This window comes from Etheostoma cragini, chromosome 5, assembly GCF_013103735.1.
Source record: "Etheostoma cragini isolate CJK2018 chromosome 5, CSU_Ecrag_1.0, whole genome shotgun sequence".
Taxonomy (NCBI): Eukaryota; Metazoa; Chordata; class Actinopteri; order Perciformes; family Percidae; genus Etheostoma; species Etheostoma cragini.
In genome coordinates this window covers 28,247,378-28,259,005 of record NC_048411.1, presented here as the reverse complement: position 1 = coordinate 28,259,005, position 11,628 = coordinate 28,247,378, and the positions used below count along the sequence as shown (strand labels likewise).

The window sequence follows — 11,628 nt, the reverse complement described above, 5'->3', positions numbered from 1 at the left end:
TTGTGTCAAAAAAGCGAAGTTGTTTTTGAGTGCGCGTGAGTGTGCTGAGAGAAGGGGGGGGGGCACCTGAGTACAGAATGTTCCCTGACTGTTCCCTTTCACTTCCACGTGCGGAGAACGAACCGACGCACACCAGCGCTGTCCTGTTCTACATGAAAACCCTCCCCAGCGCGGACAGACAGGCGGACAGACAGACTGCATGTCCCTGTCTGTCCCTCCTCTCCGTCAGTGAGGGGGGGCAGGAGACAGTGCTGCACAACGACGACAGACCTCAAACAACAGACTTTAAAAGCTGCTCAGCCAGCCAGCACCATGGACAAATTCAAAGAAAAACTGCAAGAAAGATGGGCTGTGTTGTGAAATGTGACGCGTATAGACAATCATTTCCAAATGATATAGTAGAAGTGGTAATTGTCTCTGAAACAGTCCATACATAAAAATGAAAAATTATACAAAATGCACATTTTACAACATATCACATGAAGTTTTTCTCTTATGGGGTTAAGGGTGTTTTCACATGTGGAACCTGAACCAGTCTCCTTAAAGTGGGCCAACTGGAAAGGGACTCAGTTGTTATTGCATTCACAATGTCAGTTTTCTTGGGAGAGGATGTCAGATACTAAAATACAGTACATTGGTAAAAGGTAAGAGGCAGAACAAACCTGAAGCATGTTGTGTTTACTAAGCACAGATGAACAGAACCGCAATGCAGACCCAGAGCAAACCGTACTCAGACCACCTCCCAAGAAGGTGTGTGAGTCCCTTTGGTGTGTTTACGTATACGCCAAAGATGCTGACTAACAGATTGGAGTTTATTAGAAGGGCTGAAACATACCAAGTGTTAAAACGCCCTTATTCAAAGCTGAATTGGTCCCATAAGAGTCCCATAATTCAAAGCTGTTTGTGCCTGATGGCATCGGGACAGTTTTTAACCCTCCTGTTGTCCTGGGTCAAATTGGACCCCTTTAAAAAATGTCTATATCTGAAATATGAGTTTGTTTTTAACCAAATTTCCACAGAACTGGATTGGATTCCATACAACGCTCATTGCAAATACAAGTGATTATTTTCATTCCTGACTAAACTGATCTGTTCGTTCCTCTGATCTTAACTATTAGTCAAAATAATTCATAATTTCTGCTTTATTAACTCAAATATTTGATATAGTTCTATATAAATGAGGATTATCAACCATGAATTCCAAAATATAGTGTAAAACTAGTGGTAGTAAGGTGGGGCCTTAAAAAGGGACGAAAATGTCAAAATCTGTCAGTTTTTGACCCGGGAGGACAACACAAGGGTTAAAAATGACAGAGCCCCGAGCAGCACCTGTCCCACTCCTCTCAGCAGCATTTTGTTTTAGGGGGGGGGGGGGGGGGGATGTCTTGCCTGAACTGAACAGCAGCACATGTGCCTTGTTACTCAACGGCTGACACACTGTGTGCTTTTGGTGTTTAACGAGTTACACAGCGATAGAGTTGACAGCTCTCTGTCCTAGGGGTGGAGGGGGGGGGGGGGTCTTCAGTCCCAAATTGTAAGGGGTTTTAAAATAACTTCCCCTCAGTCTCTCTGACCGGACCGGCAAAACAATGGAGCAAAAGCTCTATCACTGGAAACACCTCCGTTCAACTTACACTCTAATGAATATAGGTTTCAAGATTAGTAATTCTGTTTTCACCAAATTCCTACCTATGTTAAAAAAATAGTAACATCAGACAAAGTTTGCCCTTCTTTATTTGGTGGGACTGAAAATCCTTAACATTTGTTGTGTTCGGGTTTCAGAATGATGAAGACGGTTGGAGAACAGTTTGACAAAACAGGATGTTGCTCTACAGGATGATTTTGTTCCTTGGCAGCCATCATGTTTTAGCCAAATTATGTGTGATTTTTTTGGCATTTTATTATCGTATGGCTTGATAAATAGTGCACATTTGCTATAAACTATATTTTAAAACTACAAGCATTTCAATCAGGAGCGACTTTTTGCAGATATGCAAAGGTTTATTGTACATATGCATAACGGGAAATGTACAGTCTTTGGAGATAAGGCTCTTTAAATGGGTAGAAAGCCAAAAGATAACCCCCCCGATGGAGTCTAGACACTGATGGTGCTGTGAGGAGCCCGAAGACCTAACCTAAGGCCTGTCTAGACCCAGGAACCCTGCATGATGAAGACCGGATGGGGGGGAGGAGGCTTGTGCTCTAGGCCTGAAATGACAATTTAGCAGTAAAGAGAGGCCGGTTTAAAACAGGGAGGTCATGCTGTGAGTGGCTCGTGAAATTCATGGCCGCTTCTGATTGGTTGAAATCAAAATGAACGCTTCTAACAGCTGTTCAGTTTAAAGAGAGGGAAAAGTGATTAAGTTTAGAAGTCGTCCTGAAAGAATTTACGCTGTGCTCTATTTGTCTTCTTCTGATTGGTTAAAGATGCTGAGGAGGTAAAAACAGGCGAGACAGGGAATACCAACCTATTTTTTATTTTTTTTTATTTAACAATGCATGCCAGACATGATCCTATTCACATTGAAGAATACAGATTTGTATTTGCATCCAAATACTCGCTACTTTGATTTCATATTATAATCTCTTTCTATCTTTCTCTCAGTCCCCTTTACAGTTCTTTACATCTCTGTACAATCTGAATGGAAGAACTGCATGCATTTGAAGGATATTAAATAAAGTGTGACCAGGAGAGGGGTAAGTCCCTTTCACTTGTAGAAGCACATCAGCAATTATTGCAGAAAAAACGTGCGTGGAACTCTCTTTAGTTTACGAGTCACAGGTCGTGATAGGAGGGAAGCAGAACTGTTGATTATCATCATATGCTCATGACATACAGTATAGGAAAATACTTTAAAAATACTGTACACTGAGATTCTGTTGGGTTGGGTTGTGTTGTGATGTCATCTATGTGCCCGGCTTCACACGCAGTAAATGTACACACACATACGCACACCTCCTGTCAAAACCTTCCAGCCATGTCAACAAACCACGAAGCCACTTAAAGAATCATGTACACACATAGGTTTCGAAGTGCCATGGACACATATGCTATCACATATTCCTTTTTACAAGGATAAGTCCATTTAAGAAGAATATTTTTGATTTCCTCTCAGTTGTTCAAATAGGAGGGGCCTAAACTTTCGGTCCGACAGTCATCTGTTGTCATACTTGGCCATGCATACTGAGTGGAGCTGTGTGAACTTTGCTTGGTTAACCCCTGCCTGCCACAGGGTCAGTAGAGCATGACTCAGCTCGTTTCCATTTGGTTTGGCAAAGTTTGGTTTAGCGTGTGAAGGGACCAAAGCCCTCTGTGACAATACGCCCATCTTGTTTTGATTGTTAACATCTTAAACTCCCATGTTTTCATATCCTATTGCTATTTCTGAAGACATGAGATACAAAAAATATAGACGTCCCTCTGATCTCACAAAGACTCGGGTTTAGACCCATAAAGCACAGTGATATTTCGGAAGCCTTCTGCTGCAGACAAATCAAAATCTCTCTGTTTTCTTTTTTTCTTTTCTTTCTTTCTTATTACCTTGCATCATTGGGGTTAAAATTGTCCCTGAGCATTGACTTGACTCAACCTTTCCTCTTTTAAACATACAGTTAACTACGTATCTGTTGAGGAAATTGGTGATCGTTGGTATGTAACGATGAGCTACAACATCCCACGTGTCGTCTTATATCTGTCCAACCCACGTGATCCACATGAGCAGTTAGTGTTGGTGGTGTAATTGCCGGGTTAAAGGGGTACTCCGCCAAATTTACAAACTAAGGTTAGCTTACTGTATACAGTTGTATGTCTTTTGTAGTTCTGGAGGGATCTTTCTGAAGTCTAAGATAAATAACTCAGATGTCACGTTCAGTTATAGGTTCGCGACTTTAAATATGTCACAGACAACTGGCGTTATTCACTGTGCGTAGAGGGTTTGAAAGATGAGATGATTTAACAGTCAGGGACAAGGTCTATTGAAAGAGCCAAGTGAGTTGAACCATGGGAATTGTAAGATGCAGTGTTTTTGATGCTTTAATCCAACATGGGAACCAGTCTGTCTCTAGAAAGTCCCCTAACCTTGAGCAGGCGCAGAAGTAAATCCCTGGAGTACCCCTTTAAGGTTCAGGGTTAGGGTTGGCAGGCGTTTGAACAGTTTGGATCATCAAACCGATTGGGATGTGATACAGAGAGAAGTCTAACTATACAAATCCATGCTATATCCTCACCCTTATGTCTCAGTTTTGTGTGCAAATACATTTGTTTTGCTTCAGCTATGAAACTATTATTTCCAATGAGATTTTTCTTTGTGTTTTGAAGGATTTAAATGTCCGCACAAGCAATGACACAGTCTACCAGTAACCCCCCCCCCACACGCACACACACACACACACACATACATGGGTTTAAGAGAACAACAAAGGTCTGTGAGTGTATCCAAAAAGCCACATGTTAAACATAATCACAGATATTTAGGCTCTATGATTATGGGGAAAACCAAAACATAAAGAGAAATTGATGAATCACTTCAGTCCCCACATACTCCATCCATGCCCAAAAGGCACCCTAAGTTTGGTATACTGGCAACTGTGTGTTGCCGTGTCAACTTTACATAAGAAAATTTCTCATAAGCTGCTTGATAAAACATACAATAAAAACTACTTTAAATACTTTATATAGTGATTGAAATGTACAGTATTTCAGACAATTCTATAGTTAATAAATAATATACATCAGCATTTAGTGCATGTCGATGGTCATCTTTTTTTATTAAATTTAAAAGCTTAATTAGAAAATACTTAAAATTTGACAAAAATATCACTGAGATATAAATATTGATTTTGTAATTCAAACAGGCATTTACTGTAATCATCAATAATGAGCAAGGAAATGTCAATAAATAGAATCAATCTTAAAATAAACGCACACATAATTAAACTGAGTTGGAATAGTGAGGAAATATAAAACAAACATGAAAAAAATCAGTAAGAATTCTATTAATTTCAACTATTTTATCTTTACAAAGTCATCAGATAAGGTGGACTTTTCCCGGTAGAATAATAATAAGAAAGAACTTTTTAAAACACTGATCTGGCTATCATCTTTTAATAAAAAATAACCCCATATTTTCTTCCTCCATGTCAATTAAAATGCAGTTCACTTTTTTTTTACAGTATCTCTCAGCTAAAATGCATATACTTGACAGCTTATTTCAAACTTTTTTTTAAAGACAAATTCATAAATTAGCTCTTTCTGTAGGAACTCTTCTTGACCTGTGTATGATTCATAATGGGCTTAGTCGTCGGGCAAATGCTTTCTATTAAATCTCCTTTTGTAGTGTCTGTCTTTGAATGCACTTAAAATAAAGGAAAAGGAATGAAAGTACATGAAGGACGGATCCATTAGGCGTAAGTGGATGTAAAACCTTTGCAGCATAATGCCCGAAGGAGGAGGTCTGGGCTACAAGAGAGCGATGATTCATTGAGTGTAAGGATTTTTGGTGTCAGGTGCAAGAACGTTCGCACCAGGTTCTCCCAGCAAGCATTGCTCCTGAAATAGGCTAACAGCGCCCCCTAGTTGCCCTTTCTTTTTGCAATTGCACTTAAAGCTCTCAGGGATCAGCTCTGAAATCAAGTTTATTTTCTAGCATTATGTAAGATTTTTGTGAGTGTGTGTGCGTGTGCATGTGTGTGTTTGTGTGTGCAGACATGTCAACATGCACTTAAATTAACCTTTCCATCATGTTCCTCTTACAGATTCTAGCCTTAAAACACTGGATGCTGTCACCTGCCAATCTCAGTCTTCATGTCACATACTTTTTCCTGATAACTCTTTCCTCTCGTATCACATGGATGATTAAACCCATTTAATTTTTCCTGCCGACACTTGACAGCCACGACTGGAGACTTGTGATAGAGTAATGGCCATTCGACTGGCGTATGTTCCAACACTGCTTTCTTTCTATAGCTGGACTGACAAAATAAACAAATGATGCTCCAAAACGCAAGACAACGAAAGGCATATTTGAAATACCTTTCAGAAATAATAAAAAGAGATGAATACTGTTTATCTGAAAATTTGTATGTTTGTATCTAGAGGTAAGTTGTTGCCATGTTACAGCAATCATTTCCAGTGCAACCAAGAGAGGAAATAGTTCCAGATGGTTCAAAACACTTCACTGATGTCTTTATGAAACAGCCAAAAATGTTAGCTTCGGTTTGCTAGTGCTAGAGTGGAGTTAGGATTACATGAAGAGAGGATAATGCATTTTGAGCGAAGGTTTTGCGAAAGTGATGACTCAATGCTAAGACAAAAGGACCATATGAGGTGGCTGTCTTTTTCTTTCCTTCTCCTCTCTTTGTCTCTCCCACTTGACAGTTTCTAATATATAATGCAGCTATTTGTAACAGTATACTTTCTCTGACTGACGTGACTGATATGTGACGTAAAACAGTGACAGATGTCTACTTGACGTAGTGGTGGTGGGTGGAAGACATACAGTACAAATACTGCTTCCATTGCCATAACACCCCATTGAGTTACATAACTACAAAAGGAGGTAAAAACTACTCTAGATTCATAGCTCTTGGATTTTGACTGGTGTACAGTAGGAGCACTACATCTCCCAACTGTTCCCTCTGACACCTGCTTCAGGGTAAAGTTGCCCCCCAGCGCTGACTATGAGTACACTTTTACCACCTTTTTCTGACCTAAAATGTAAGTGGAAAAACTGTGGTCCTGATCAGCATCTATGGGCAACTTCACCCCGCTTTCACTCGGCCCTTTCAGTGTTCCTCCCTGGTCCAATCAGTGTGTGAGTGTGCCGACCACTGTTCTTGTCACGTGTAGTTTTGTCTATCAAAGCTGCGGAATGCTGACGGAGTGGCCAGCTTCCTCATTGAGAGGCTGTCAGTCTTGGCTGTTTCAGGCCGTGCTCCGGACTTGCTCCTGAGGAAGGGGTTTCTGGTGCCTGCCAGACCCCGGTCACCCGACCCAGACCCCCTGTCTGCCCCCAGACTCTGTCCCCTCTCCATCCTCTCACTCACCGACAGGCTCTTCCGGTGCGGAGGGGCCAGGGTGAGGGAAGGATGGGAGTCGTCTGAGGAGCAGCTGTTTGCCCGCTCCAGCCTAGAGTAGGGGGAGCAGAGAGGTGCCCCACTAGGCCCGCCGAGGCCCCCTAGACGAGGGGTATCAGGGGTTGAAATCAGGTCCTCAGGGTCCTCTGGATCTGACTCAGTGTGGCTAAGCTCTGCCTCTCTCTCCGGGTGAGAGGACGCAATGTCTGACGGCTTATCGAAAGGGAATGAGGTGGATCCTCCGGGGGAGTGCGAGCGTTCTACAGGAGTGTATGGAGCGGAGACACAGCGCGTATCGATGCAGTCAGTGATGCTGGTGTACTCGGCAGCTTTTACCTGGACTCCAGCCCCCAGTCCACTGTAGCAGCCTCTCGGTGTGAACATGAGGCTGTGGGACTTGACCAGTGGGGCCTCATCCATGAAAACCGTGCCAGCTGTGGAGAGGTAGCGGGTGCTCTTAGAGCGCTCAAGCAGCCCTGCTGAGGGAGGCGGGGATGGTTCCAAGTCCCAAGGAGGTAAAGTGGTGTCTGGTAGGAGGTGGGCTGAGCACAATGACAAATCTGCCGCCGCACTGTCTTCAAACATGGCTCCAGCTGTTCCACTGCTGCCCGCTCCGCCCTCCGAGTGCCTGTCGCCCATACCGCTGGTGGCGGTACTGCTGAAGTCCCGCCCTCCCGGCAGCACCGTCTCCATAATATCGGACTGCAGCGAGCGCTCTCGCTGGAGCGGTGGGACCATTCGGAGATGATCCAGAAAAACCTCCCCCGGCCCCACCTCCTCAGAAGTGGAGACATAGATATCAATGCATGATGATGGACGGTGCTGCTGGGAGACCGACAGCGTTGCCAGGGGGAGGGGCTTAGACTCCTTGGGGGCGGCACCTGAGGACACTGATTGGGAGCTGTTGGCGCGATGGAGACTGAGCGAGCGCTCTTTAAAGAAGCTCTCGGCTCGTTCCGCTCCGCTCGCACGTTCGCCGCCGCGGCCGACATAAAACGAGTGGCTCCTTGTCCGTGCAGCCATGCCAGTGGGAGACGGAGGCGACATGGAGCCCTCAGCTGTTCCCTCCAGTGCCTCCTGCAGGCGGTAGGCATTTCCTTCTGTGCTGTTGAAGCTGCTCTGACGGAGGATGTATGCAGCATCTGGGCACTCCCCCTGGCGGAGCATGTATGCAGAGTCTGTGCAGTCAGAGGAAGTCCTGGAACGAACTTTGTTGACCTCACCACGCTCAACACCTGTGACGCGCTCCAGCGCTACGGCTATTCGTCCAATCAGCTCCTCCATTTGGGCCAGACGGATGTCAACGGTCTGCAGAGACGCCTTCATGAAGTGTTCCCTTTCATTGACTTCCTCCAGACGCATGGCCATATTCTCCACCCTGATAGAGAAGAAAGAAAAGAAGAAACATTAAAAGCACTGGAGAGATGAGAATAGCAGGGAAGAATGATGGAGGAAAAAAGTTTTCCCTTGAAACATTACAGATGTGGTTTTCTTTCTGTGTCTTAGTTCTGTTGTGCTGGGTGCATATTGCAGCATGTAGGCTGTATTTACTTCTGTGCACTATATGACAAATTGTGCACTGAAAATGTTACAAATGTGACACACCCTGAGTCTCTCTTTGCAATCTTACTGATTCCTGAGCTTTAAGAGAAAAGCAAGTCTGGAATGAACAACAGCTAAGATATATAGAGCACACCATGAAACAATAAGGGCATGAATGGATATCATAGCTGCCCTTGATACTTATAGTCAATAGATTTAAACCTTTAAGCTCAGCTGCAACCCCCACCCCATTTATCATTTTTTCTTGCTGTTTTTAGTCTTTGTATTCATCCATATCCGCTTTATGTGTTGGGCCTAAAAGAAGAATAAACATTTGATCACAAAAATAGTGTAAAATGTAAATGTGCACTGTAACATGTGAAGGCTAGGTTTCTGTCCTGTCACATCCTCTATCTACCTGCTAGACAGAGCCAGGGGCGACTTTGTATACTAACTTTCCATGGGCTAAACATTTTAGTTAGAATGCACACAGAGTTTGTTTTTTTCTGTGCAGCTGTTTGTCCAACCTTTCAGAAGTGACTCGGATCCTCTCATCGTTAGAGGAGTGGAATCGGTCATCTTTCTCTCTGAAGTACTCTTCTATGCATTGCTCCTCGAAGTCGTGGACTTTCTTCAGCTCCTCCTCTGTGATGAAGAGTTCTGTGGATGAAAGAGGAAGTGATAATGGCTGAGTGTCATATTTAACATTACATTCATAACATTCATAGTTTTAAAAATAACAAACATTGAAATCAAACAGGGCAACATAATATATTGTTTTTTATATTGTCACACACATATCACAAAAGGCTGCGACATAATGCGATTTCTTGTTAATTGAAGGAAAATGTCAGTAGAAAATATTACTTATGTTCAATTCAATGTTCAATTTGTTCAATACGAGAACATAAGAAATAATTTCTTTTTATTTGTTTTAAATTTAATAAGCATTTTTTTTGTATTTTAGCAGAATACTGAAAGCAGCAGAAAGGCAGAACTGAGATACACTTTAATATCTGTCTATTTATCGCAAGTTATATAGTTATCGCGACATTTAACAATGTTATTGCATATTTTCCTTGTACAGTGCAGCCTTAAAATCCAAAATATATACAGCACTGTTACAGCACTACAACAGACTATGGAAAATCATTTCCAGCGACGTGACTAAATCCCAACTCTAAGAATGTTGGTGTACACACTGTCCAGGTTTTTCTGCCACTCACTCAGGCCATAGTCCCGCTCGTCGTCGTCGTGCTTGCGCCAGCGGCAACACAGATGCTTGAGGACCATGGTGATGTGGCTGAAGATGATGAGCGGCGGAGGGAGGACTGGGCGCTCGTGAAAAGTCATGATGAGTTGGTAGCGCTGGAACTTCCAGACCTGGTTGGAGATGGACTTCACCTCGAAGAATGTATTGCTATGATGACAGACAATGACGGACAGAAATGCCACACCGACCGAAGAAAGAAAAATTACATCCATAGAAAGCTGAAATAAAATGAATCAAGTATTTACGAACCACCAGACTACTGAAGTGTTTCTTTCCCGAAGCCATTCAGACTCTAGATCTACACACATTCATTTTTACTGATCTGTGCGATACTATATCACTAACACTAATATTAACAATATATTTATTATTCTTATCCAGGCTTTCCCCCAGGAAAGTTGTTTAGCCCAGTGGCAAGAACATGGACAACTTTTGTGTTCTTTTCAAATGACAGTTTATGATTTTCTGACATCATCAGTAAGGTCTCCTGCACACTGCCTGCGTGGTGACTGCGTGGCGTTTCTGTTGCGTGCCAGCTGCGTGGTGACTGCGTGGCGTTTCTGGTGACTGCGTGGCGTTTCTGTTGCGTGCCAGCTGCGTGGTGACTGCGTGGCGTTTCTGTTGCGTGCCAGCTGCGTGGTGACTGCGTGGCGTTTCTGTTGCATGGTGACTGCGTGGCGTTTCTGTTGCGTGCCAGCTGCGTGGTGACTGCGTGGCGTTTCTGTTGTGTGCCAGCTGCGTGGTGGCTGCGTGGCGTTTCTGTAGCATGCTGGCTGCGTGGTGATTGCGTGGCGTTTCTGTTGCGTGCCAGCTGCGTGGTGGCTGCGAGGTGTTTCTGTAGCATGCTGGCTGCGTGGTGACTGCGTGGCGTTTCTGTTGCGTGCCAGCTGCGTGGTGGCTGCATGGCGTGTTCTATGTCTTTGTACACCATAAACGTTTCTAATGCAGTGCTGCAGTCACGTGATTTGGATCATATATGGAGAGGGTTGTGTAAATGTACTGCACTCAAGCACAAAATAGGCTACAGAATATGTTGTTCTGTATTGACAGGTGCAATATTTAATAATTGATAATTAGTTATTGTTACTTTTTTTTAAATTACATTTATATCTGCATTTATGTCAAAACCTAGAGACTTTCAAACATCAAAATGTCATTTATTAAATGTATTTGTGTCAAAATGACGTATAAACATCTTTTCATACTCTATTTGGCCTGGAAACTCTTCCAACACGCTTGTGTCTCGGGAGAAAAATAGGCGTAGGTCTTATTTCTAGCAGGCACGTATTTTCGAAATTTTGCCATGGCGGGCCGCCTCTACAAAATCAACATAGAGGAAACACTGTGTATGTACATTTGCATATGTATGAGTGAAGTATAAAAAATAGGAAAAGGGGGTAGGACCAGAAAAGGTATTTTTTTAATTCTTCCCTCTCCTTTAAAAAAAATATTTGAGTCAGTTTGAATCAGTTACTGGAATTTTTGAATATGTTTTCTGAGGATTTTGTATGTGTTCCTTGCCTGTACTCAAATGTACTACATGTTCTGATTTATCTTTTTTTTTAACATGTTTAAAATAAACTAAACATTTAATAAGAATAATCGGTGAATATTGACCGACCAGTATTGAAGCAGTATGTGTTTATAATTTGTATGTGTACAGTACACTCACCGGCCACTTTATTAGGTACCCCATGCTAGTAACGGGTTGGACCCCCTTTTGCCTTCAGAACTGCCTC

General features: G+C 42.9%; 1 protein-coding gene and 1 long non-coding RNA gene across 9 annotated transcripts in view; one reads left to right on the top strand and one right to left on the bottom strand.

Moving 5' to 3' along the window:
* The first annotated feature begins 765 nt into the window (after positions 1–765).
* The window catches only part of LOC117944460, a 20,507-nt gene continuing 9,644 nt past the window's right edge, over positions 766–11,628 (top strand). The window contains exons 1-2 of the long non-coding RNA XR_004656580.1: positions 766–777; positions 9,998–10,002. This is a non-coding gene — a long non-coding RNA (uncharacterized LOC117944460). The remainder of the gene's footprint in view (positions 778–9,997; positions 10,003–11,628) is intronic.
* The window catches only part of trpm3 (transient receptor potential cation channel, subfamily M, member 3), a 160,267-nt gene continuing 153,770 nt past the window's right edge, over positions 5,132–11,628 (bottom strand). For all 8 annotated transcript variants that reach the window (XM_034871238.1, XM_034871237.1, XM_034871242.1 and 5 more), the window contains 3 exons: positions 9,843–10,036; positions 9,144–9,276; positions 5,132–8,452 (listed from right to left, as the gene is read on the bottom strand). In XM_034871238.1, the coding sequence (XP_034727129.1) occupies positions 6,838–8,452; positions 9,144–9,276; positions 9,843–10,036 (1,942 nt within the window). In that variant the 3' untranslated portion in view covers positions 5,132–6,837. The remainder of the gene's footprint in view (positions 8,453–9,143; positions 9,277–9,842; positions 10,037–11,628) is intronic.